We start from the raw sequence: 26,743 nt of genomic DNA on the forward strand, positions 1-26,743 counted from the left end.
TCCTGAATGTGCCAGCACTAACTCAGAAGCAGTGACAGTATTTTAATAGTAAATTAGATTGATTATATACTGTAGATAGTGAAGATCTCTCTCTCTCTCTCTCTCTCTCTCTCTCTCTCTCTCTCTTTCTCTCTCTTTCTAATATTCTGTGTATCTGTACCTCTCTCCAGTACTTGAATCAGTGGCTGCTGAGCTTATTTCAGAAGCTGTAATTCAGAAAAGATGGCAGTGTGTTAACAAGCACCCTCCGCCTCCCTCTGCGTACGTGCAGTCTATGACACTACTGCACTAAACAAATGAATCCTGTCTGTAACACACACACAGCAATGTCCTGTGTTAGACCCTCGGCTGCTCTTAATAACACTTTGGTAGAGATCAGTTGTTAGTCTGTCCCTCTGCTGGTTTCTCCGTGTAAGTACAGTGTGTTTACAGACTTCTGACATTTCAGGAATTCTTTCACTTGCCGTCCTCCTCCCCTCTCTCTTTTCTTCCTCTCTCTCTCTCTCTCTCTCTCTCTCTCTTTCTCTCTTAACCTCCTTAAACAAGTGAAGTGATTTGTAATATATAATGCCATCTGCTTTAAACAAGCAAAGTGATTTGTAATATGTAATGCCATTTATCTCCTCACTGGCCTTTAATGTTAAAGTGTTTTTAACTCTCTCTGTTCTCTCTTTCTCCTCCTTCTCTCTCTCTCTTTCACTCCATCCCTGATTCCTCCCCCCCTGTATGTCTCTCTCCCTTCCTCTCTTCCCCTCTCTGTATATATAATGTCACTTGCCTTTAATGTTAATGTTCTCTCTCTTTCCCCCTCTTGTCTTTCTCTCGTTCTGCTCCCTCTCTCTCTCTCTCTCTCTCTCTTTCTCCCTCTCTATCATATCTTCCCCCTCTACCCCTCCCTCTATCTCTTCCCCCCCCCCCCCCCCCTCCATGGTTCCCAGACCCTGAAGAACGCCTGGCTCCAGAACCACAGTGATGGCTCAGTAGACCCGGGTGTGATGGTGCTGGTGGGCTGTGGCACCATCTCCAGCACCTGTGGACAGCTCGCCAGCTACCCCCTTGCCCTCATACGCACCCGCATGCAGGCCCAGGGTAAGTGTGTGTGTGTGTGTGCCCCCTCGCCCTCATACGCACCCGCATGCAGGCCCAGGGTAAGAGCGTGTGTGTGTGTGTGTGTGTGTGTGTGTGCCCCCTTGCCCTCATACGCACCCGCATGCAGGCCCAGGGTAAGTGTGTGTGTGTGTGTGTGTGTGTGTGTGTGTGTGTGTGTGTGTGTGTGTGTGTGTGTGTGTGTGTGTGTGTGTGTGTGTGTGTGTGTGTGTGTGTGTGTGTGCCCCCTTGCCCTCATACGCACCCGCATGCAGGACCAGGGTAAGTGTGTGTGTGTGTGTGTGTGTGTGTGCCCCCTCGCCCTCATACGCACCCGCATGCAGGCCCAGGGTAAGAGCGTGTGTGTGTGTGTGTGTGTGTGTGTGTGTGCCCCCTTGCCCTCATACGCACCCGCATGCAGGCCCAGGGTAAGTGTGTGTGTGTGTGTGTGTGTGTGTGTGTGTGCCCCCTTGCCCTCATACGCACCCGCATGCAGGCCCAGGGTAAGTGTGTGTGTGTGTGTGTGCCCCCTTGCCCTCATACGCACCCGCATGCAGGCCCAGGGTAAGTGCGTGTGTGTGTGTGTGTGTGTGTGTGTGTGTGTGTGTGTGTGTGTGTGCGCGCGTGTGCGTGTGTGTGTGTGTGTGTGTGTGTGTGAGTGTGCACACCTTAATGGATGGGCTCTATTATGGCTCTAGGCTACTTGCTTTCTCTCCTAGTTGATGACGACTCCTGTTTTCTTTCCCTTCTCTCTTCCTTCCTCCCATTTTAACTTTGTTTCTCTTTTGTCCCACTTGCTTTCCTTCTCTTTTGCTTTCTTTCTCTCCTCTACTTTCTCTCTCTTCCTTGCTCTTTCTCTTTCTCTTTCTTCCTTCCTCTTTCACTGTTCTCCTCAACTTTCTTCTGCTCTTCTCTTTTTCTCTTTTTCTCTTTACTCTTACCTTCTTTCACTATCTCTCTCCATCCACCCTTCTTTCACTCTTTCTCTCTTTCCTCTTCCTCTTTTCCTCTATCTATCACACTATCTATCTCTCCCTCTGTCTTCTCTCACTTCCTCTTTTCCTCTATCTATCACACTATCTATCTCTCCCTTCTGCTTCCTTTGTTTTTCTGTCTCTCTCTCTTCACCTCCCTCTGTCTCCCCATTCCTCTTGCAAATGTCTTTCTTTCTCTCTCTGCCCCCCATTCCCCCCTCTTTCTCCCTCCCTCCCTCCCTTTCTCCCCTCCTCCATCTCTTCCTCCTTCCCCCTCTCCTTCCCTCTCTCCTTCCCTCTCTCCCTCTGTCTCTCTCCCCCTCTCCCTTTCTCCACCCCCCCTCTCCCTCCCTCCCTCCCTCTCCCTCCATCACTCCCTCTCTCCCTCCCTCCCTCCCCTACTCTTCCTCCCTCCCTCCATCCCCTCATCTCTCTCCCTCTGTCTCTCTCCCCTCTCCCTTTCTCCATCCCCCCCCTCTCCCTTCCTCCATCTCTTCCTCCCTCCCCCTCCCTCCCTCCCTCCATCCCTCCTCCTCTTCCTCCCTCCCTCCTCTACTCTTCCTCCCTCCCTCCATCCCTCCCTCTCTCCTCTTCTCTTCCTCCCTCCCTCCCTCCCTCCATCCCCCTCTCCTGCAGCCTCCATGAAGGGCGCTCCGCAGCTCTCCATGTTCGCCCTGTTCCGCACCATCGTGACGGAGGAGGGCCCGATGGGGCTGTACCGCGGCATCGCCCCCAACTTCCTCAAGGTCATCCCGGCCGTCAGCATCTCCTATGTGGTCTACGAGCACATGAGGAAAGTACTGGGGGTGGTGCGCACCTGAGCACGGCAGGAGAGAGGGAGGGAGGGAGGAGAGAGGAGGAAGAGAAGGACAGAGGGAGGGTCTGAGGAAGAGGAGTGTTGGTGGGGGAGAGAGAGAGAGAAAGAGTGAGTGTTCATGTCTCTGGGTGGTGGAGGAAAGGAGAGAGCGAGAGAGAGAGCGGGAAGGAAGAAGGAGAAAGGAGTGCTGGCAAGGAGAGAGAGAGAGAGAGAGAGAGAGAGAGAGAGAGAGAGATGGAGATAGTGAGTGAGTGTAAATGTTGAATGACAGGGACAGAGTGAGTGTTCATGTCTCTGGGTGGTGGAGGACAGGATAGAGAGAGAGGGCGGGAAGGAAGGAAGGAAGTAGGAGAGAGGAGTGCTGGCAGGGAGAGAGAGAGAGATGGAAATAGTGAGTGAGTGTAAATGTTGAATGACAGGGACAGGATTGAGAGAAACGAAGAGACAGAAATAAAGGGAGGGAGGGAGGGAAGGAGGGACAGAGAGAGAGAGTGAGTGTTCATGTCTCTGGGTGGTGGAGGAAAGGAGATAGCGAGAGAGAGAGAGAGGGGTGGAGATAGTGAGTGAGTGTGAATGTTGAATGACAGGGACAGGGTTGATAGAAGGGAAGAGACAGAAATAAAGGGAGGGAGGGAGGGACAGAGAGAAAGAGAGAAAGAGTGCCACCTAAAGAGATAGCGAGGGAGCACAGAATAGGATCAAATGAAAAAAGAAAAAGAGGCTCTCGTCTTTCAGACCGTCTATTTATACTCTCGGTACACCCAGTCCTCCACGGAACGCTAGACTCGGTAAAGGCCAAGGAAGAGATGCAGGCCATAAAGAACCATAACAAACAATGTGTCCTATGACGGCGCAAAGGGACAACTAGGAAGCATCCACACTGACCGATCACATCTCCCACCCAGCATAGGAAACCGTCTGGCCATCTTGAAATAGGTCACTGCTGGGATTTTTTTTTAAAAAGGGGGGGGGCAAGAAACCCAAAGGACTGTGGGACTGTTACATTCCAACCCCTTAAACACACACACACTTTCTGTGTGTGTGTGTGTGTATGTATGTTCCCTCTGTGTGTATGTTTTGTGTATGCTCAAACAGGGCTTTTTAAAGAGCAAATGATTATGCAACATAAGGGTCCTTGTTGAGCTGTAGCCTATATGTCTACTGAACCTGCCATATTTCAAGTCTATTGGACCTGTCATATTTCATGGATCCTACTGCAGAACTTACTGTTATTTTCATTTTATTCTATACAATCAAAGCGGATATGACAGAAAGCACGCAGGTCATTTACCACAAGCCAAAAATGCAGACAATCTGTGTTTGTTTCTGTTTATTTGTGTTTATTTTTTCTGTTTTGTTTGTTTATGGTCAACAGGGGGCTGATATTCAGACTCACTGAATAGGTAAAGAGAAAGACACTAAGTCACTAAGTGCTACTGGATGCTTGTGTGGGTCTTGGAGTGGGGATCTAAGAAAGAGAGAGAGTGTGTGTGTGTGGCATGAGCTAATTTCTGACTGTAACTTAATGACTTGTGTTGGGGTGACATATGGTGTTAAAATGCTCATTTTGTGTGTGTTTGTCTGTGTGTGTGCGTGCGTGTGAGTGTGCGCGTGTGTGCGTGAGTGTGTGTGTGTGTGCGCGTGTGTGTGTGTGTGTGTGTTTTGGGCATGTCTGTAAAGTTACGGTGATGTTCAGGCAACTTGATAAAACAAATGGTATGTTAAAGGATGTAACAGCATGCCATGAACCCCAATAATCGAAACCGGCCACTGCAACCTCCCCAACTATCATATGAAACTGTTATCGAGCATGATGTGGGGGGATCAACCCCCCAATGTTCAACTCAAATTCTTCAATAGACAATCTGCATATAGTATGGTTGTGTGTGTGTGTGTGTGTGTGTGAGAGAGAGAAATTGTCTTTATGCAGGCTATGAGCAAGTTGAAGGCGTTCTCAGATTTCAGTGAGATGCTGTGAGTGCTTTTGCATGACATGTACTGTATATGTGTGTGTGTGTGTGTGTGTGTGTGTGTGTGTGTGTGTGTGTGTGTGTGATCTGCACACATTGGCTTCTCTTATGGTGTGTGGGCTTATTGGCTCCTCAAACTGGCCTGGCCTGAGCCTGTATGTATGGTAACTATGGTAACCAATGTGAGGTAATGATGTAAGATGATGATGTCTAAACGGTGCTGCCTGTCCAAAGGAATGTGATCTGGACTCGACCGGGAAGAAGAGACACTCCAAATTGGGATGCCATGGAAGAGGAGACCAAATTCATCTGACAAACACACAAATACAAAGATGGTTGTTTTCATTCAATGTGTGATTTCTGGACAATTTACATTTGTTTGGACAAATAACAGACATAGGCCTTCTCAGTTACAAATATTTTTGAACACAGGCTGAAGTTGTTATACCATGATACCACCTGACCTGATCTTACTTGATACAAAATATGAGGTGGGGATGGAGGACTGAATGCATTAATGTGTGTGTTTTGACTCATCTAAAGTAGCCTACACTGTATGTGATGCATGAATGCATGTTTAAGAATGAGCTGAGAATAATATGTTTTGGGGACAATAAAAATATATATATCTTTGTGAGCTCAAGAACTTCACTGTAATGGCTTGGGGATCAAATGTAATTATTTTTTTTAAATATAGTAAAGGACCTTATGGGCGTCAGTTTGGTTTCAAAGGTAGGCTACTGGAGACGTAAACATCAGCTTGCAGTTTGGTTTGACACTGGGTTTGACCATTTGACAGCCTATCCTGTCTCTAGGCCAAGGGCCTTGCACTTGAACCACTCGCATAGTGGCGGGAAAATAGTGTTATTCCTAACTTTGTCTGAAGGGGGAGCCCGTTGTGGTTTTAACATGGAATTACTTAAAATGTAGCCTACAAACATTTCAGCTTACAACACAGTTTCTATTAAGTTTACAGTCACCGTGATAACACAATATTAAAACTCTGGATGTATCTTTGAAACCATTGTGAACCCACGAAGCCTGTCTTCAGGAGTACATTTAGAAAAGTTGAAAAAGAAAGATTACGTCGCAGGTCGTTGTCAAACGAGGATACTGTTCCCGTAGGCCTAGACATTCTTACTGGATAAAGCACACGTCGATCAAAGAAAACAACCGATGGCCTAGTGTCCAGCAGACGAGCAATGCCATTGGCTAAATTGTCAATTAAAACGCCTTCTTTCGCTCAGCTATTGGTTTATCACCCCGCCTTTAAAACCGTCTTTTTTGAGCTGATTGGCGTTTGCTGTATAGTTCTGACGTGTCTGATTTGTTGTTTCAACAAATTGTACAAAGGTAAAGTCCTATTGGCCCTGCGTAACAATACAACCCGCCTTTCCGTTACAATCGTAATTTCCTTTTACCTCCCCGCAGTCGTCTGACCATCTTCCCGCTTCTGCGCATCTGTACCCGGCCTAAACCTCCTGTTTTACCCCTTCACTGTTAGCCCCCCGAAGATCACAACATGTCGGAGTTCAACGCGGTACCGCCACCGGGTGCCGGTGCAGCCCTCGGAGCAGGTGGACTCAAGAAAGATGCTTTTGCGGACGCGGTTCAGCGAGCTCGGCAGGTATGGCAATAACTGCGGAGCGCTCGTGTGAATGGACCCTTTTGGCTAACCGATGAGGTCGTAACATTAGCTCGAATCAATGGGACCGGCACCGTGTTGGTAATTGTTAGGATCCTGGGAGTTTATAATCGACGCATATAATACTGGGAGAATATTGGCTGGAATTCAGTTGGGCAATTTGAAGGTTAATTTAGCCAATCAACGTCATATGTGTGCAGCTGTTTCTTCAAGCATTGTCTCGGCTAGCCACGCGATGTAGGCTAGCTACGAGCTACCTAGCCTGCTAGCATGCGTGGCCATGCCATATGAATGTAGCGCTTTCGTTAGCACAGCGAACAATTACTTGCTAATCCACGCATGTATCAGTCTAAACATAGGATGGGGTGTGTTCGGTAATTTCTGACATGTGCTATTAATGACGAGTTCACTGCGGTCTGCCCCATAGTCCATGGCCTAGTTTATGGCGTGGTGTGTTGCTAACTAGCCTGATGGCTAATATTAACGCATGGCTAAGAGTAGCGTTTCTTTGGAGCAAACGAGAGGTCAGGTCGGGTAACGTTAGCGGTCTGGGGTTTGTTTTGGTTACTTAAACATTTGATCTAGTTAGTAAGGGTGAATGTTCATATGACAATTGATTATGGGGGATGCTAACGTCTATAGATGTTTGTAAATGTAATCTACACATCTGTTGGACGTGTATGAATAATATGATGCCATCAAATGGGTGGGTTAAACATATCAGACCTTAGACTTTTGGACTTAATGTCTCAGTGTATTTTACTGCAATCGGTTTTGCTATCTTGTTTCAGGTTTAAACAAAAGTTTGGCAGCCTACCGTTAACATTAGCTTGAGGGAAAAGCAGAGCGGCCTCAAGTCTTGTCTAGTTTAGCCTCCTCTTATAAACCCATGTGAAGACCGGTCTTGTTGTGTAACACTCACTGTTCCAAATTGTAAACGATAGCCAACGCAGTGCCGTCTACCCTAGTTCAGAAAAGCTTACGTTGTCCTGCTTGCTTTGCCTGACCTGAAGTAATTGATAAAGTCTTGCCGCCATATTGAAATCCAATTCAGTGTTAAGTCTTTCTATAGCGTGAGTAACCACTGGAAAAGTCTGAAACCCCCTAGCGAGAAAGTGAGTTAGGTGTTTATTGCATTGCTTTGTCTCCAGATTGCAGCCAAAATCGGAGGAGATGCTGGACCTCCGATGACAAACAACGGAGGAGCCGAGAGTTACCCCTTCGCTGCCCAGAAACGCTCTCTGGAAGACGCAGGTACACACACTCACACACTTAGACACATTCAGACGGGCTTAAACATGTCTGCCTACGCTTACACTTATCAACAGCCACTGTCGTGCGTCAACACACACATACCTCATGCACGCACACTTAGAAAGCGAAAGCACACTCAGCAGATAGTGATGACGAGCTTAAAATTGAAAGCTAGCACTTACTGAGAATATCACACACTTCCCCCTCTTTGAATCTGCAGTGCAGTTCTTGAATATAGTCATGTAAAGCTACCCATGATGGAACGGTGTGCACGCACGCACATTTTCATTGGACAGCAATTCCTTCTGATTCATGCTTCATGCACCCTACCCCATGCGACCGCAGATGCACTGGGCTGCTGGCCTGAGCCTATAAGACAGGCACGTGCTCCCCCTTCCTGCCAGCCTATTCTCTATAGGCAGAGGGCTCCTTGACCCTGCTGGCCATGCCCAAGAGATCCGTAATGTGCCCAACCTGGCAACTCATCGGGGCAACGAGGTTGGATAAAGATCATTTGCTTGGTTGATCGTGACTATAGTCTGATGGCGACGGACCGCCGTAAAACAATTGTTATGAGCGGAAACGCTGCCTGCAGAGTTCATATAATTTCTAGTAACTATAAACTAAACTAATTAACTGTTACTGTTGTGTTGACATGGAGCATATAGCCTGCTCTACACACGCCTCATCACTGTTGACATGGAGCATGTTGCCTTTTTTATGCACAGGAGACGACGTCCGTTAACTCTGGCGTGCGTGTGCGTGCAAAGTGGTGGCGATTCTCATCCTAAGTTTCAGGCGTGTGTGTATGTAAAACGGTGGTAGTGATGCTCATCCTCAGTGTTCTCTCATCAGATGAGCCGGAGAGTAAGAAGATGGCCACGCAGAGTGACAGAGACTCCAGCGCCATCCCCGAATGGGCCGCACAAGCATGTATGGAAACACACATTGGGTGGTTGAGCCTCCTCTTACACACACACATACACACACACACAAACTTTCATCTACTTCACCTATTGATGGCATCCTAATGTGTGTGTGTTTGTTGCCGACTCATAATGTGTGTGTGTTTGCTGCTGACACTTTATTGTGTGTGTGTTTGTTGCTGACACATAATATGTGTGTGTTGCTGATTCATAATGTGTGTGTGTTTGTTTCTGACACGTGTGTGTGTGTGTTGCTGATTCATAATGTGTGTGTGTGTGTTTGTTTCTGACACGTGTGTGTGTGTGTTTGTTTCTGACACGTGTGTGTGTGTGTGTGTGTTGCTGATTCATAATGTGTGTGTGTGTGTGTGTTTGTTTCTGACACGTGTGTGTGTGTGTTGCTGATTCATAATGTGTGTGTTTGTTTGACACGTGTGTGTGTGTGTGTTGCTGACGCGAAATGTGCGTGTTGCTGACCTCTCCCTTGTTTCCCCTTCGTCCTCTAGCCATGGGTGCGCAGCTGGCTGCCCTGTCCCAGCAGAGGTAAGTCTCCTGCTCCTGCACCCGCACTGCAGCCGTATGTGGGCCGTATCTGGCCACATCCGGGCCACATCCAGGCCACATCCACCCCGTCACACAAGAACCTCTCCAGGGGTGACTGGTGCACAAGGCTTAGAACTGATTTATAGGCCAAGTGACATTGCCACTCAAAAGGCAGGACGTTTCCCACTTCCCAGTTGCTCATGAGCTCACCGTTAGAACGGATTCATAGTCCATGCTTGCTACGTGGAGGCGAATGCATTTGGCTACGTAAGGTGTTTTTGTAATAGGACGCAGGGGCGAGTGCTAACGTACCGAAATGTGGTGTTTTTGTAATACGATACAACTATATTTGTCAGTTGTGCTGAAATTCTTTTTGCATCCCTGGGCAGCTCATTTAAGGATGGGACAGAAACAATACATACATGTAAGACAAATAGTAGCATCAACAGACAAACATGAAACTTAGCCACATATGACGTTATAAAACATGACTGAAGACAAAGCATACATATATTACAAACAGGCTACATCAATACACCCAAACATTCAACACTTGGACATTGCATCCATGAATACATATTGCACTAGATCTTAATGTTGCTGGTTTAACAAAAGGATTGATTGATGTATAAAAGAGAAAAGAGATTGAAGGAAGGAACTCTAAAGTGCCTGTTTGAGGGCAGTAGCTGATATTCTCTGTGTAGAACATGTGAGGTGTCAGTGGAAATATATCTGGCCAGCCTGAGCATGCTCTTGTTGTGGGCTTCCTGGAAGAGGTGTGCTACAGGTAGCTCAATGATCTTTGAACAAATGTTAATTTGATAGTTTTGCCTTATCTACTCAGCCAGCAATAGGACGCAGGGGCGAGTGCCCGGTCGTGAGTTTCTGATGGAGGCGCATCGTCCGCGTGGACTGAAGGAGGTGGTGCGCTCCTTTGTGCTCCTTTGTGCACATTTGCGCACGTTGAAGACGTACGTCATTGACGCGCGGGCTAATTGTTGGAAGGTACACTGCCCCTGCATGCCACGTTGATGAGTCGATTCTCGTCAAACGCCGCGCGTGAGGGGACTCAGACGCAGGACCATACCAGGCCTATGAGAAGGGACTTTAAAAATATGTGTGACCTTTGCGTTATCAACTGCGTCTTTGAACTAGCCCAGTTCTCAGGCAGGCACTAATTTAATTCCATGCCTGAATTCACGCGTGAACCAAGATTTGAAACCTGGGTCATTATATAAAGCGGCTTCAAACTGTTTCCAATATCTTCAGACATAGAAATGGTCCTTGCTTTAAGCTAAGTGTCTGTGTTAGGAGCAGAGTATCTCTCATTGAGGACACAGGTGTAGACTGATGATTAGATTAATGCATTGTCAAACTCAATAAATCAATAGTTGTGCTTCTCCCAATGTTGGGGTTGTTGAGCCAGGTCAGATCTCAATGCCAAGTGTAGCCATAGAATGTTCTATAAGGGTTCCAAGGGGCCTTTAACTAACATGCTCTCACCCCCCACCCCACCCCCCCTGCAGCAATGTCTCTCGTCCCTCACAAATGACAGAGGATTACAAAGTGCCTGACGGAATGGTGGGCCTAAGTGAGTACCCTTCCACAAACGCACGCACGCACACACACACACTGACAGTCCTGCACTTAACTTGTGCAAGTACACACACTAAGCTGGTTGGCCACACACACTCTAACCTGCACATACAGTTACATACTCATTTTTACTTTTAAAGTAACAACTGAAAAGAGTAAAGAGTGTATTACAAAGTAAATATAGAAAGTAAATGGTTGCAGTGGAAGTTGGTGTTTGTCTGATATTAAAAATTACTATCATCAGTGTCTCACACACACACCCCTTCACTTGGTAGTCATCGTTGTTCCTGATGCAGGGATCTGATTGGCTTTCTTCTGTGTTCTGTTCAGTCATTGGTCGAGGAGGAGAGCAGATCAACAAGATCCAGCAGGATTCGGGCTGTAAGGTCCAGATCGCTCCCGACAGCGGAGGCATGCCCGACCGCAGCGTCTCAATCACTGGGTCTCCAGAGTGCATCCAGTGAGTCTCACACACACACACACACACACACACACACACGTACACACACACACACACACACACACACACACACGTGTCTCCATCACTGGGTCTCCAGAGTGCATCCAGTGAGTCAAACACACACACACACACACACACACACACACACACACACACACACACACGTCTGTTACTGGGTCTCCAGAGTGCATCCAGTGAGTCACTCACACTGTCACACTGGTCTTATCTCTGAAAACATAAAGCTATACATATAGTGACTCTTTTGCTTATTCCATATCAAGACAATACCAAGAAGGACTTAATTTTGTGAACTTTATTTATTTAATTTTTATTTATTTAGTAAGATATGGTGCAACTTTCAAGCGTTAAATGCCACACATTCGTCTTCAGTCACTTTTACCGCTGTTTCAGCCGAAGGGGGGGGGGGGGGCGCGTGGTCGCGACTCTTTGCAACAGGCAAGTTAATGGTGGTTGTCAATTTTCCGTAGGCATCCACATAAGCATGCATCGCTAAGACGGGGCGTAGTTAAGCTTAGGCATAAGTTCAGTTGGTGCAACCGACATAAGTTGAATTCTAAAGACTGGTCTTAACAAAGATCAACTTAACAGTTAGGACCAGGTGTAGCAAAGACCAGTTGGTGCAACCGGCCCCAGTGAGTCTCACACACACACACGTGAGACAGGTACAGACACTTGTTAATCACCGGACACCCCGAGTGTGGAGTGTACACACACACACCTGGCTATCACCGCATCTCCTGAGTGCACCCAGTAAGATACCCACATGCATGCACAGATAATGTTCATGTAAACCTTTCAAACCATGCATCTCAACGAATTCAGTAGGCGTGAGATCCACTAACTTGCTTACACACTCATTCACGTCGCGTACACACAAGTACAAGTACACACACACACACACACACACACACACACACACACACACACACACTCTAATCCATGTGCAGTAAGTGTGTGTTTAGTACCATCACTGACACACACACACACACACTCATCCATGTGCAGTAAGTGTGTGTTTAGTACAAACACTGACACACACACACTCGCACTCAATCTTCTCCCCAGTGCATCCAGTAAGTATATGTATATGGTGCCATGCAGTGTAAGTAAGTGTGTGTGTGTGTGTATATGGTGCCATGCAGTGTAAGCCTAGTAATGTTTTGCTCTTTTGTTTCCTTATGGTTGACACTCCTCCACTGTGAGCAGGCCTCCCATGGTCCTGGAGCACGTGGAGAAGTTAGTGCACTTTACCCCTCTCAGCCCAGGCTTAAAGCAACACTATGTAGAAAATATCAGGCTTAAAGCAACACTATATATCGGGCTTAAAGCAACACTATGTAGAACATACTAGGCTTAAAGCAAGACTATGTAGAAAAATACCAGGCTTAAAGCAGTAATGTAGAAAATATGAGGCTTAAAGTAACATTATGTTGAAAATAACAGGCTTAAAACAACAGTATGTAGAAAAATATCAGGCTTAAAGCAAGTCGTATGTAGATATTTTCTCTTGAAATAACAGGCTTAAAATGACATTATGTAAAAAATGAAAGGCTTAAAGTAGCGCTCTGTAGATATTTTACCTTAAAGGTGCAGTCAGCGATTGCGTAGGAAGTTGTATGTTTGTTTGTTTATATTTATTACCAGATGCTTTTGTCCAAAACGATGTATAATCCAATTTTAATCAAGGTTCAAACAAAACATGCCAGAGGTAGTTCACCCCCCTCTTCAGCATTCGCAGAGAAATTCCATGTAGGGTTTTGTTTTTGTTTGGGCAACAGACTGGGCAAACACACACTTTGTTTCCAGTTTTTGGAGCCTGGGCTGTCTAGAGTAATGGTATGGCCAGCTAGTGGTGATTGCTGAATGTGACAAAACATGTTATGTGCGTGTACGGTCACTGACTGCACTTTAAAAATAACAGGCTTAAATAAACACTATGTAGTCATTTTACCCTAAAACGGGCTTAAACAACATTGTGTAGTAGTTTTACCCTAAAATAACAGGCTTAAAGCAACACGGTGCCATTTTTTAACACTGTACCGCTCAGGCTTAGAGCAACACAGTGTAGTTATCTTAGACTTTACCGAAATTTCCCAACTATTACTCGCGGCTTGTATATTGATTTTGCCAAATTTCTTCAGCTATGAGGTTAATGCATGGGGGCAGTTAATATGGTTTTGTTCCTTTTAACTTGCATAAAACACTGTTCTGTGGCTTATAAAAAATAGCAGCTAATACACAGGAAATTACTGTACCTGTCTTCTACCTTAAAATATCAGCTGTCGGGATCATGATCCTTTATTTTCTATTTTGGACTCATTTGGTACCCAGTTATCGCTAATTGGCCGACCCAGTATGATAAGTTGAGGAAAGGGATACTTCCTACATAGTGTTTATGGAATGCTTAATTATCCAAGTTAAAGTTTCACTTGAATTATTTATTTATTTGCCTCAAGACTGGATGCTGATCGATTAATCAATGTAATTTTTAAGGGTAAAAATAGCCAAATTCTCCATTCTTCCATCTTGGGCATGAACCTTTTCTGTTAACTGTCTTAAAGCTGGAACTGCAAGATGTCTGGTGTGTGTGTGTGTGTGGACAAAATTAAACATTTGATGACGTCTTGGGCTTTGGCAAAGACTTTCTGACATTTTATAGAAATAACAACTACTGATTAAACTATTAGTTTCATAATCGATTGATCTGCCAAAGTTTCAGCCCTAGTAGTTTTTCCGTTCCTGCCTATCAGGATGTAGATTTCCATGAATTTATCTTCGGTGTAAGGACATGACTTAGTGTGAATTTTTTTTCTTTTTTTTTCTTTATATATATTTTTTTATTAAATACACAAAGCATGGAGCCATTTGGTATGTTGAGCCTTGGCTCTCTGGATTACTGAACAGTTGTTGGTGTTTTTTGTTTTTCTTTTTTTAATTCCCCTTGGACATCTTCCTCTTTTCTTTCACTCTGTCTGCAGGAAAGCTAAGATGCTATTGGATGAGATTGTGTCGCGGGGGCGTGGCACCCCTCCCACAGCGTTCCATGAGAACGGGGGTCAGGGCGGTCAGGGCGGTCACATGCAGGAGATGATCATCCCCGCCGGCAAGGCTGGACTCATCATCGGCAAGGGAGGAGAGACCATCAAGCAGCTGCAGGTGTGTGTGGGAGAGAGAGTGTAACAGAGACCATCAAACAGCCTCAGGTGTGTGTGTGTGTGGGAGAGAGTAACATGGAGACCATCAAACAGGTGCAGGTGTGTGTGTGTGTGTGTGGGCGAGAGTAACATGGAGACCATCAAACAGCTGCAGGTGTGTGTGTGCGTGTGGGAGAGAGTAATATGGAGACCATCAAACAGCTGCAGGTGTGTGTGTGTGTGTGGGAGAGAGTAATATGGAGACCATCAAACAGCCGCAGGTGTGTGTGTGTGTGTGTGGGAGAGAGTAATATGGAGACCATCAAACAGGTGCAGGTGTGTGTGTGTGGGAGAGAGTAACATGGAGACCATCAAACAGGTGCAGGTGTGTGTGTGTGGGAGAGGGTAACAGAGACCATCAAACAGCTGCAGGTGTGTGTGTGTGTGGGGGCGGGGTAGTAGAGAGGAAGTAACATAAAGACTATCAAACCGCTGTGTGTGTGTGGGAGAGAGTAACAGAGACCATCAAACAGCTGCAGGTGTGTGGTAGAGAGAATAACAGACCATCAAACAGCTGCAGGTGTGTGGTAGAGAGAATAACAGACCATCAAACAGCTGCAGGTTGTGTGTGTGTGGGGGGTAGAGAGGGGGAGTAACAGAGGCTATCAAACAACTGCAGGGGTGTGTGTGAGAATAGAGACTATCAAACAACTGCAGGGGTGTGTGTGAGAATAGAGACTATCAAACAACTGCAGGGGTGTGTGTGAGAATAACAGAGGCCATCAAACAGCTGCAGACAGCTGGAGCTGGGCTAGCATGCAGTGGCTAAGGAGCTGGGCTAGCATGCAGTAGGGGTGAACGATTTTGGAAAAAAATCTAATTGCGATTTTTCTCACCAATATTGCGATTGCGATGCGATAAGCGATTATTTTTAAGCTCTTTATCTTCTGTCTTATTCAACAAAGACAAGCAATATATTATTCTATAGTATGACTAGCACAAAATTAGATAAGTTAAACATAAACTGTTCTTTCCTGGAGCCCAGGCCTATGTTATGATGGCATTAGGTCATTGAATAAGATTGAATGAAATATTTTTTATTTAACTACTTTAATCACATTAGTAGACCTATATTTGTTGAACTTCCAGCCTTGTAAACATTTAATGATTCTGATTCGTTTCTATTTCATGTAGATATGACCTTCTTTCGTTAGTTAACAAATAGGTCTACATGTAGTGGCACTGACACAGCTTCTCCTTGTCCTGTGCTCTCCATACGCGCGCGCGCACACACACACACACACACACACAGATCCGCTCCTCTCCTCTTTAGGCTACTTGCACGTGAATCGGAACAAACTACTGTAGATTGTTGTAGCGCAAATAAATGCGGCCGAATGACCGTTCGGCTCGGTGTTAACTAAAGGTTAGCATCATCAAGACCGCAGCGCAATACGCATGCATGCAAATTAACTAGGTTGTTCATATCACAACAAAGCCAATCGCGGAGAGAAAACTCTTTAAACAGGCAAAGTTATCAGCAGTTAGCAGCATGTATGTAGCCTAGAGCCTTAGCTGGTAAGCTAATGTTAGAACAGCTGGGTTAACATTATGCATCAATTCATTTACCTGTGAGATGAAATGTTTGTGCCGCCAACCCCCTTGGATATCGCAAATGCCCCCACTGTCACTGTACTCAAGTAAACAAAGTCCCCAGTGCACAGGTGAATGGCTGCTGTGCAGCCTAAACAGTCGTGGAGTTTTAATCGTCAGCTGGACAAGTGAATGAAATTACCAGCCAGAGTAGCAGCACAGGGGAATTATGAACTAGAACCAGGGACATGGCAGGTTTGGGCAAAAGGTAATGAAGAGGTTTAGTTTTAACCAAAGTAGCTCTACTGATCAGACCTTTCTTGACACTGTTAGCTGGTCCTCTTGTTTACGTTTTTTGCTTCTTCAGTGGTCGGTGTGAAGAATCATTGGCGCGTCGGCAAGCGCAAGTATAAATGCGTTTTGGTGACGTCACATATTACAAATCGCAGCCTTTGCGGTTTAAAAATCGTGTTTCATCATATCGTGATATTATCGCAAATGCAATAAATCGTTCAGCCCTAGCATGCAGTGGCTAAGGAGCTGGGCTAGCATGCAGTGGCTACTAAGGAGCTGGACTAGCATGCAGTGGCTAAGGAGCTGGGCTAGCATGCAGTGGCTACTAAGGAGCTGGGCTAGCATGCAGTGGCTACTAAGGAGCTGGGCTAGCATGCAGTGGCTACTAAGGAGCTGGACTAGCATGCAGTGGCTAAGGAGCTGGGCTAGCATGCAGTGGCTACTAAGGAGCTGGACTAGCATGCAGTGGCTAAGGAGCTGGGCTAGCATGCAGTGGCCTGAAAAGTTGTGGGTTCAAGTCCCAGCTTCCACCGTGGTGCCCTTGAGTTACTGTTGATGTATGTAAGGTGCTTTGGATAAAAGCATCTGCTAAATTAATAAATGTAAATAAATGTTATACATTGTCTTTGTGTGTCTGTATGTTGTAGGAGCGTGCAGGTGTGAAGATGATTCTGATCCAGGATGCGTCCCAGGGTCCCAACATGGACAAGCCGCTGCGCATCATTGGAGACCCCTACAAAGTGCAGGTACAACAACCCCCTATCCCCCTATCACCCCATCCCCCCCACACCCCACACTCCACACCTTTCACCCCACACTCCACACCCCACACCTTTGAGTCCTAGACCACAAGGCCCCTACAAAGTGCAGGTACAACCCCCTATCACCCTATCCCCCTATCACCACACACCCCACACCTTTCACCCCACACTCCACACCCCACACCTTTGAGTCCTAGACCACAAGGCCCCTACAAAGTGCAGGTACAACCCCCTATCCCCCCTATCATCCCACACCTTTGAGTCCTAGGCCACAAGACCCCTACAAAGTGCAGGTACAACCCCCAATCCCCCTATCATCCCACACCCCACACCTTTCACCCCACACTCCACACCCCACACCTTTGAGTCCTAGACCACAAGGCTCCTACAAAGTGCAGGTACAACCCCCTATCACCCTATCCCCCCTATCACCACACACCTTTGAGTCCTAGGCCACAAGGCCCCTACAAAGTGCAGGTACAACCCCATCCCCCCCTGTCACTCCACACCTTTGAGTCCTAGACCACAAGGCCCCTAAAGTGCAGGTACAACACCATCACCCCACACCCCACACCTTTGAGTCCTAGAACACAAGGCCCACTCCTACCTCTCACCTTTAAGCTTTATTTTAACGAAAGTCCCCAACTCCTGCTTATGTGTCCATTTACATGTATTAATTTGGCGGATAGGCTACTGAAAGACATTAAAGGGAATGATTTCATGTAGCAAGTAGTAATTGTGTGTGTTTTTAAATCTCCCTCTCTGCAGCAAGCGCGTGAGATGGTCCAGGAGATCCTGAGGGAGAGAGACAACCCAGGCTTTGAGAACCGTGGCGAGTACGGTTCCCGCATGGGAGGAGGGCTGGAGGTGTGTGTGAGTCTTGAATCCTGATAAATGTGTAATATATCTGCCTGTGTGTCAATCGCTTGGTGTGTGTGTGTCAATCGCTTGGTGTGTGTGTGTCAATCGCTTGGTGTGTGTGTGTCAATCGCTTGGTGTGTGTGTCAATCGCTTGGTATGTGTGTGTCTGCCTGCCTGTGTGTGTGTGTGTGTGTGTGTCAATCGCTTGGTGTGTGTGTGTCAATCGCTTGGTGAGTGTGTGTCAATCGCTTGGTCCATGATCAAAATGAGTCTTATTTCACCATTTCACAAATCACCGGTCATTAACCAAGCAGTCAAGCGACTTGCAAGTGATGCCTTTCTTATGAAATATGAAAGACTGGACCTTTAAAAAAAAAAAAAGTCAAGCCTATGCATGAGATCTGCCACAAGCAGTCACTGGTTAATTTTTTGCATGTGTGTTTGTGTGTGGATATTGTAAGTCTAAGTTAAAACCTGGCATAATGATAATTCAAGAGTGGTTTGTTTAGCCACTAGGGTTGGGCGATGTCCCCTAAATTGGCATTTGACGATGTGTACAGTAAAACATCATGATGGACGATGATGTCGTCGGGGGGGTGTAGGGTAGTAAATAGTAATTAATTACCATACGTCTGTACAGAAATACATTTATCATTTTCTACATAAAAAAAAAAAAAAAAAATATATATATATATATATATATAGAGGCTATACGGCTTGGTAAAGGAGGACAGCTAAGAGAGACATACTGACCAGGCTACCAAAGTTGTGTGGAATATCTGCTCCAAGAAAATCGTCGTGAAAGACAGATAGACAATCAATCTGAACACTTGCGTGTGCACCAACCAGCGGAATATTACACATTGCCAGCCTTCGTTGGGCCTAGCAAAAAAGCTACTTAAGACTACTATCGTGGTCACTCATTTAAAATCTTTAGTAGTACGCTATGCAGCATCCCACGTTATTAGGCTACCGTCTATGCTGACTGAGGGCAGTGGGAAGTGAAAGTAAAGGGCTGCGATCGCGCAGATATAGGAGGGCGAAGTAAAAAAAACTTTTACAAATAACAAATCCCGATTACCACTCCGCTGCTGTCTGGGACTTTTGCTAAATGCATGAAATACAAGCCTTACAGTGAAAGACGGATAGGCTACCTTCTGATCCTATAATTAACAAAATAAATGGTTTATTTTAACACAGAGGAGAAGGACTCATTTGGCGCTCGCTGTAGCCTCGCAAAAATATTTGAGCGCTAGAATTTCCTAGTCGTAGCCTAACAATAATAGTTCAATAGGACTTTTTTCTGCTAAAACATAGGCAACATATTTTGCGTCCAATGTAGGCTACAAAAAGACAATTACACATTCACGTCAGTCAGGAGTTATTTGAATAAGACGGTAGACTAATACGTTTTTTATTTTACAAGACAGTAGACTGATACGTGATAACTGTTTGGCTGACAGCCTTTAAAGTAGGCTCAATTTCATTTCCAGGGAAAGTTTTTTTTTTTTTTTTTTTGTAGCCTGTTACAGCAGGAATTAGTGATTGGCATGTGGGGGCGTGGCATCACGATGGTTGCTTTCCATCGTAATGTCTGTCAACCATCACGATGGACGATGATATCGTCTATCGGCACAACCCTATTAGCCACTGTAGTTATTTTTTTTACTTACTTATTTTTGTATACATCAGTGCTGCTGTTGTGTGTTAGCTGGAACTGGCACATCAATGCCATGGAAAGGTTGACTTTGTGCTCTGCTGTGATTGGACAGATTCCAGTTCCACGCCACTCTGTGGGTGTTGTGATTGGCCGAAGCGGTGAAATGATCAAGAAGATTCAGAATGACGCTGGAGTCAGGATACAGTTTAAGCCAGGTAAGACGGCCCAGTGCTGTGGTATCCTGCATCAGCATTATTGTGTTTATGGAACAATTATTGGTTGGTTTGATTTATATAGTCAGTTAAATTGTTTATTTATTGCTAGAGAAAAGAAAATAATAATTGCCTTAACTTAAGATACTAAGTTCTCTCGTTTGTTTGTTCATTCTTTCGTTCTCTCTTTCGTTCTCTCTCTTTCTTTCGTTCTCTCTCTCTTTCTTTCGTTCTCTCTCTTCCCCCCCCCCCCCTCTCTCTGTAGACGACAGCAGCGGTCCTGATAAGATCGCCCACATCATGGGTCCTCCTGACCGCTGCGAGCACGCCGCCAGCATCATCAACGACCTGCTGCAGAGCATCCGCGCCCGCGAGGAGGGAGGCGGGGTAAGAGAGGGTGGGAGTGAGGAGGGAGACTGGGTAAGAGAATGTCTGTGTGTGCCTGACATTTTGCATTTACATTTAGCAGACATGAAGCAATCCCAGCTCCTTAACCATTGCACTACCACCGCCCCAGATTTAGATTTTAAGACACATTTGAGTCTGAATTATGCTTCTATGTCGAATCTGACTGTTCAGCCACCCAGAGTCGCCGAGTCGCCGTTTACCCCCCTCCCAGTCCTGTGCGGTCGCCTGACACGCACCTCCATAACATTTGTAACTTTCCATCGGTGACTCAGACGGCAAGGACTGTGATTGGTAAACTTGCCCTGTGTTGATGGGCTGCTGTTTCAAGCAACCTGTTGTGGGCTTTGTAACCAAAATATGTCTTGAGTTTATTTTCAATGACAGGCTTATCCGATTGTACAGCATCTATTTGTTAGCAACGTTTGTCAGCACTTTGCCAGCATGCAGTACTTTCTGGGCAATTGTGGGAAGTTTGCACGTGAACGTAACTGTCTGGCAAACACCTCGCAGATATCCTCAGACTTTTTTTCTTTTTTCTTCTGGTTAACCTAATAACCTAGTTAATGGATTACTGTGTATTTCTGTAACTTTTACCAAATCTAAGCAAGAAAAAGCCAAACAAATAACATTCATATTCCAACGCGGCAGTCTACGGAGACGCAGAACTGAAAGGTTCATGGCACTGTCGAGGCAACGCTGTTGCCACTGCTCGGAGTCGACGCAGAAGCATAAATCAAGCTTGTAGAGTGTTTGTCAGGATACAAGGATTTTATTTGTGACCATACATAAAAACTTTGTAAAACATGTAGTGAAATGGCATTTAGCAGCTCAGCGCTCTGGGAGACCGAGTAAAAGTGTGCTTGTGGTCCTTTACGTGTATGGTGTCCTTTATCGTGTGTGTGAAGTTCCCAACACACACACACACACACACTTATGGGACTTGTATTGTGTCTTTGTTACGTTGTTGCAGCTTTTAACCTTCAACCCTCTTTCCTACCGCAGGGCCCCCCTGGTCCCCCAGGCACCGGTATGCCCCCTGGTGGCCGTGGGCGGGGGCGCGGCGGTCCCCCCGGCGGCTGGGGCGGTCCCCCCGGTGCTGGCGGCGGCGAGATGACCTTCTCCATCCCGGCGCACAAGTGCGGCCTCGTCATCGGGCGCGGAGGCGAGAACGTGAAGGCCATCAACCAGCAGACGGGCGCCTTCGTGGAGATCTCACGCCAGCCGCCACCCAACGGCGACCCCAACTTCAAGCTGTTTGTCATCCGCGGCTCTCCGCAGCAGATCGACCATGCCAAGCAGCTCATCGAGGACAAGATCGAGGTGAGGGAGGGATGGATGGGATGGAATGGAATGGAGGGAGGAAGGGACAGGGATGGATTGGAGGAGAGTGGGATATGGGGATAATGACCTACAAGCCAGAGATGAGGATAGGAATGGAATGGAGAGGGTCGGAGAGATTGACCAGGCCAAGCAGATCATTGATCAGATGAAGGTGAGGGGATAATACAGATGATGGGAGGGATGGATAGTGGGCCATGTGAAACCACGGAGTGAGGAATAAGATCTAGGTGAGGTGAGAGGGCAGTAGATGATGGGGGATGCTGGGGGACGCAGTGGATGATCATCTACTGCCCTCTCACTCACTACCCTCTGATCATGGAGGGGTGAGTGGAAGGGGGGGGGGGGGGGGGTCATTTAAAGAGATGAATGATGGGCAGATGGGAGGAGGGAGATAAACATGGTTCCTCACGTGGTCTAATGTGGTTCTTCACGTGGTCTAATGTGGTTCTTCACATGGTCTAATGTGGTCCAGTGGGGTTCCTGCTGTTTCCTGCGGGGTCTAATACGTTTTCTCTCTCGTGGTTCTGCTCCTGACAGGGTCCTCTGTGTCCTGTTGGACCTGGTCCTGGTGGTCCGGGCCCTGCCGGGCCTATGGGCCCCTACAACCCAAACCCATACAACCCAGGCCCACCCGGGGGACCCCCACAGTAAGTACACACACACACACACACACACACACACACACACACACGTACACAGCGCACACATTCACTCTCACACACTTCAGCATGCACAAACACTTCAAGCTGTTGAGCTGCCTGCTTTGGTTTCAGGCATGTATACACTTTTGTTTGATTAACTGATGTTGAAGTATACTAATACAACTGTTGTTCAATTGGGGGCAGTATAGCAATGAGCCATTATATTTGGGCAGTATTATGTTAGATGAGTCTATATTGTTTTCGTGTGTGCATGTGTACTGATATCAGTGTAATAAAACTTTACCATTTTCTCTCTCTCTCTAGTGGAGGGCCCCCTGGAGGTCCCCAGTATGCTCCTCAAGGCTGGGGCAACACCTACCAGCCATGGCAGCCACCCGCCCCGCACGATCCCAGTGAGTCACACACAAAGTCACACACACACACACACACCGATATATACAGTATACAGAAGCACAGTAATTGGGAAGACACACTCACAATTCACAAATGGACACACTCACATGATCCCAGTAAAGTAAGCATGATGTATGCACACACAAAGAGTTTGTGTGGGATCCAAGTTAGATATATAGTCAGCACATGCATCTACACTTGATCCTAACTAACATACTGCGTGTTGAATTGTGGTCTGTTGCCCCCTGCTGGTCTCTGACGGCATTGCAATTGGTCCATTATCATGCAGTAATAACGGCTACACTTTGGGAATGACTGTTCTATTCCAAAATGGCAGTCTCTTTCCTTAATGGTCGTCCATGGGTCACCATCAGTTGAACTCCCCAGATCTACAATAGCATGTCAATCAAATACTGAAAGACCTTGTTGTCGAACACTTTCACCCTGCCATTTTATTTTACCCCTTCTCTGCACTCATATCTCACCAGCAGCAGAATGTAGCCTACGTTCTAGTTGATGTCTCACCAGCAGCAGAATGTAGCCTACGTTCTGGTTGATGTCTCACTGGCAGCAGAATGTAGCCTACAAACGCTGTTCGAGGATCGTAAATAATTTGTATGCACACCCGTAGCTGACAGTGGGCAGTCTTAACTTTGCACAGCGAAAAATAAGTTTCAGTATGCACACAGCAAGGGCGACTAAGTGGTCATCCAGCATCGTAACCTAGTCTGCCTGGTTTTGCCCTTTAGACAGAATGGGTTTCTCAGCCAGCTGGTCATCGAGCTCCATCAGCACATTCACTCTGTCATTTGATCCTCTTCCATTTCCCCTCTGCTGGATATTTATTGACTGTTTATCTATTTGTGTTTATCTATTTGTGTTTATCTATTTGTGTTTATCTATTTGTGTTTATCTATTTGTGTTTATCTATTTGTGTTTATTTTTTCCCCTTCCTCTCTGCCCCTAAGGTAAAGCAGCAGCAGACCACAGTGCAGCCTGGGCTGCCTACTATGCGCAGTACTACCAGCAGCCACAAGGTGGTGCCATGCCTGGTCAGAACCCAGCCGCCCCTGCAGCTGCTCAGCCCCCTGCGGATCAGAACCAGCAGGCCCAGGCGGCTGGGGGCCAGCCAGACTACACCAAGGCCTGGGAGGAGTACTATAAGAAGATGGGTAAGGAAACGCATGCTCGATTGTTTGTCTTTAATATTGCCAGCTCTGTCGTCTTTCCCCCCACTCTTTGCTCCTTTCCACCTTATTGCTCAATTCCTTTACTTTCAGCAGACAGGGGACCTTTCTTTATCTGTCTGTTTGTAGCACTGCAACATAAGTTAAAGGTTGTATCAGCGATTTCAGGCCCAAAAAAGGCCCAAACATAAATGGTAACGTTCATCTAATCTTTCCTAACGATCCGCCAGCTGCCTGCCCCATAAGCAGTCCGTCAAAAAAAAAATGCGTCTCTGTAGGCAGCCTAGGCTCCGAGATCTGTACACAAAAACAATTGCTACCAACAAGGGTTGGCAACCCCTCAAAGGCAAAATGAAGTGTTTCAACCAATAACCAACGAGATGCGCGTTTTTAATTAGGAGGGAGGGGCAGGGAGTAGTGGGCTAGCTCTCTGTTTTGTTTGAACATCAACAGAAGTGAACACAGGATCCTTTAACACAGGAGTCACTTCACTAAAGCCCAGTTATAAAAATAAATAGTTATAAAATAAATGGGGACGGGTAGCCTATATAAGTGTATTTCCTATAAGTTGTTTCCCATCCTGTTTATGCCCCTCTTGCCCTGTATTGAATATCTGTATTGACATTTTTACACATGTTAAAAAAACTATAACTAGGACTAGGCCTACTCGGGAAACTGAACAACAACTGATAGCCGTAGCCTATGCCAAGCCGGTGAGACTGATCAGTTTGTCACCTGGAGTCATCTTTTTCTTTCTGGGGAACTTCATTGAGAGGTTTTTGCTCTTTTTCGGGTGGATAATTAAGACTGGTGTCGGGATTCTTCAGTTATCGTTTCTTGCGGGATTTGTGGATTACCTTTTCCATTTTGGAGTATCTAGGCATGCATGCATCACAGGTGTGCATAGTCGGCCTACAAGCTGAACAGGCGTGCGCGCTGTGAGTGCGCATATATCCGACATGCAGCTTATGGTGGGCAGTTCCAGCGTTATGGATGTGACCGTTGGACTCATTGGTAAAGACAATGCCTTGGAGCATGGGCAAAATTAGTATCAGTGAATTAATTTGCATAACTTTTAATATAACCTCTGTCCTCTGAATACTGACAAATCCTCAAATTTTATATAATCATTTACATCCTAAGAATGCAAGGCATTTTAGCAGCGTTATAGATATAACATGAAATAGACACGCTTTTATTAGAGATTACAGGTTTTCTACAAACTTTGTGAATTTTGTCGGGGACCTGCCGAAACCGTGATATATGTAGCATGAAGGAGACTTGAATGAACATAAAAAGTCTGTTTTTGAAACTATGCGTCATTTTCGTAATGCATTTGTTGGAAAAACTGCCGTTATGGATGTGACTCATGTTATGGATGTGACGTGTCTAAACCAGTCCTCCACAAACTACATAAAACACACATACTTAAGTAGTGTATTTTGATATGAAACAATTGAAATAGTAATTATGAAAAACTAGCATTGAAATTATTACTTCCTCAGTGCCCATTAAGATCCACAGGAAGAATCGGGACAAGTCATTTAAACAATAAAAAAAATTCCCCCTACTCTCTTAGCTTCTTTCTACCTTATTGCTCTATTCCGATACTGAATGTAACAACTCTTCTAATCCCACCTCCATCCCTCTCTCTCTCTCCCTCCCTCCCTCCCTCCCTCCATTCATTCATCTCTCCCCCTCCCTCCCTCCCTCCATCCCTCTCTCTCCCTCCATCCATCCATCTCTCCCCCTGCAGCTCAGGCAGGAACTCCAGCAGCTCCTGCGGCAGCGGCGGCTCCAGCGGCTACAGCAGCAGCAGGCCAGCAGGACTACAGCGCCGCCTGGGCCGAGTACTACAGGCAGCAGGCCGCCTACTATGGACAGACTGGACAGAGCCAACCGGCTGCTCCACAGCAGGGACAACAGGTATGTAGACACACACACACACACACACACACACACACACCCTTGTAGACTACACACACAAATGAGAACGGGCTTGGATTAACGCTGGGACAACACATCATAGTCGACATAATTGAGGTGGCTTTGCGTGTATTAGTACAGGAATAAAAATGCCGATCTGGAAGCTTTTTGTCAGCACAATATGACACCGTTTCTCTCTTCTCTTTACCTCCCTCTCCCTTCCTCTTCTGCAGGCACAGTGAAGCCCTGTCTCCCTGTTCGGCGAACATCACCACCTTCCTCCTCCTCCCCTCGGACTTTGCCCTTCTCCCTTCAGCATCTCCATCCCCCTGCCCAAAACCTGGAGCCAAGCAGTTTAGTTTTGCTTTACTCCTTTTATGTCTGAGGGAAAGAAAATCCTCCTTCACATTCTTTTTTCTTTTTTTTTTTTTTTTTAACAGACCCTCAATCTCCAACCACCCTAACTAATGTGAGAACTGTAAAGACAGCAAAATCTGATTTTGTTTTGTTTTTGTTTGTTTTGCATTTGATTTTCCCTTTTAGTCCCTCTTTCTCTGGGGTGAAAGAACTTTGAGGGTTGTGGTCTTGATCAAAAAGGGAACTTTCTGGGAAAAAAAAAAATCTGCATCGCTGGTCACCAGCCCTCGTCAGTCCAGCCCTAGAATATTCTGGAGTTCACCGTAACCATCCTATGCTAGAATTCCCCTGGCCCGGCCATGACCATTCTATGCTAGAACCCTCTGGAATTCTGCATCACTGGCTAACTCCTCCCCCTCTCTAACTGAACTTTCTGGAAATCAACCACCTTCGCCCTCACGCCCCCTTCTGGCTGTTGTAATTATTCCCGTTTCCTTCTTGACTGTTGTAAAATGATTTCCTTTTTCTTCATGTTTGAATTAACAACCGTTTCACCCTCCTTCAATAGTCCATTTTGAGCACTCATCAGTCTGATTCTACTACTGCATAGAACAAATTCTGCTCCTTTGTACAAAATGTTTCTCTGTTTTTGTTTTTATAAT

The 26,743-nt window shown here is 46.1% G+C and overlaps 2 protein-coding genes across 9 annotated transcripts in view; both read left to right on the top strand.

Annotated features, from left to right (window-relative positions):
- The window catches only part of LOC143103441 (mitochondrial adenyl nucleotide antiporter SLC25A23-like), a 15,752-nt gene extending 11,921 nt beyond the window's left edge, over positions 1-3,831 (top strand). For all 3 annotated transcript variants that reach the window (XM_076267221.1, XM_076267222.1, XM_076267224.1), the window contains 2 exons: positions 939-1,089; positions 2,697-3,831. In XM_076267221.1, the coding sequence (XP_076123336.1) occupies positions 939-1,089; positions 2,697-2,881 (336 nt within the window). In that variant the 3' untranslated portion in view covers positions 2,882-3,831. The remainder of the gene's footprint in view (positions 1-938; positions 1,090-2,696) is intronic.
- Positions 3,832-6,283: 2,452 nt separating this feature from the next.
- On the top strand, positions 6,284-26,093 carry LOC143103442 (far upstream element-binding protein 2-like). 6 transcript variants are annotated; one of them, XM_076267225.1, is made up of 18 exons: positions 6,284-6,474; positions 7,644-7,746; positions 8,602-8,679; positions 9,179-9,215; positions 10,742-10,806; positions 11,142-11,271; positions 12,499-12,528; positions 14,271-14,448; positions 16,961-17,059; positions 17,843-17,947; positions 19,708-19,810; positions 20,073-20,227; positions 21,218-21,535; positions 22,094-22,203; positions 22,522-22,610; positions 23,580-23,783; positions 25,555-25,724; positions 25,958-26,093. In XM_076267225.1, the coding sequence occupies exons 1-18, from the start codon at positions 6,370-6,372 to the stop codon at positions 25,964-25,966; spliced, it is 2,088 nt and encodes a 695-aa protein (XP_076123340.1). In that variant the 5' UTR covers positions 6,284-6,369; the 3' UTR covers positions 25,967-26,093. The 6 variants fall into 6 exon arrangements, with proteins under 6 accessions (XP_076123340.1, XP_076123343.1, XP_076123341.1 ...); XM_076267228.1 differs by having other exon boundaries at positions 20,073-20,194; XM_076267226.1 differs by having other exon boundaries at positions 17,843-17,941.
- Positions 26,094-26,743: the final 650 nt, after the last annotated feature.

The sequence above is a fragment of the Alosa pseudoharengus genome, unplaced genomic scaffold (assembly GCF_046254945.1).
Source record: "Alosa pseudoharengus isolate Yale_2024_CS ecotype anadromous, Long Island Sound unplaced genomic scaffold, YU_APseudo_1.1 YU_APseudo_1.1_scf_40, whole genome shotgun sequence".
NCBI lineage: Eukaryota > Metazoa > Chordata > Actinopteri > Clupeiformes > Clupeidae > Alosa > Alosa pseudoharengus.

Coding starts and splice junctions, on each gene's coding strand:
- LOC143103442 (XM_076267225.1), top strand. CDS start 6,370: ATGTCGGAGTTCAACGCGGTACCGCCACCGGGTGCCGGTGCAGCCCTC. Junction 6,475..7,643: donor CGGTTCAGCGAGCTCGGCAG/GTATGGCAATAA, acceptor CTTTGTCTCCAG/ATTGCAGCCAAAATCGGAGG. Junction 14,449..16,960: donor AGACCATCAAGCAGCTGCAG/GTGTGTGTGGGA, acceptor TGTATGTTGTAG/GAGCGTGCAGGTGTGAAGAT.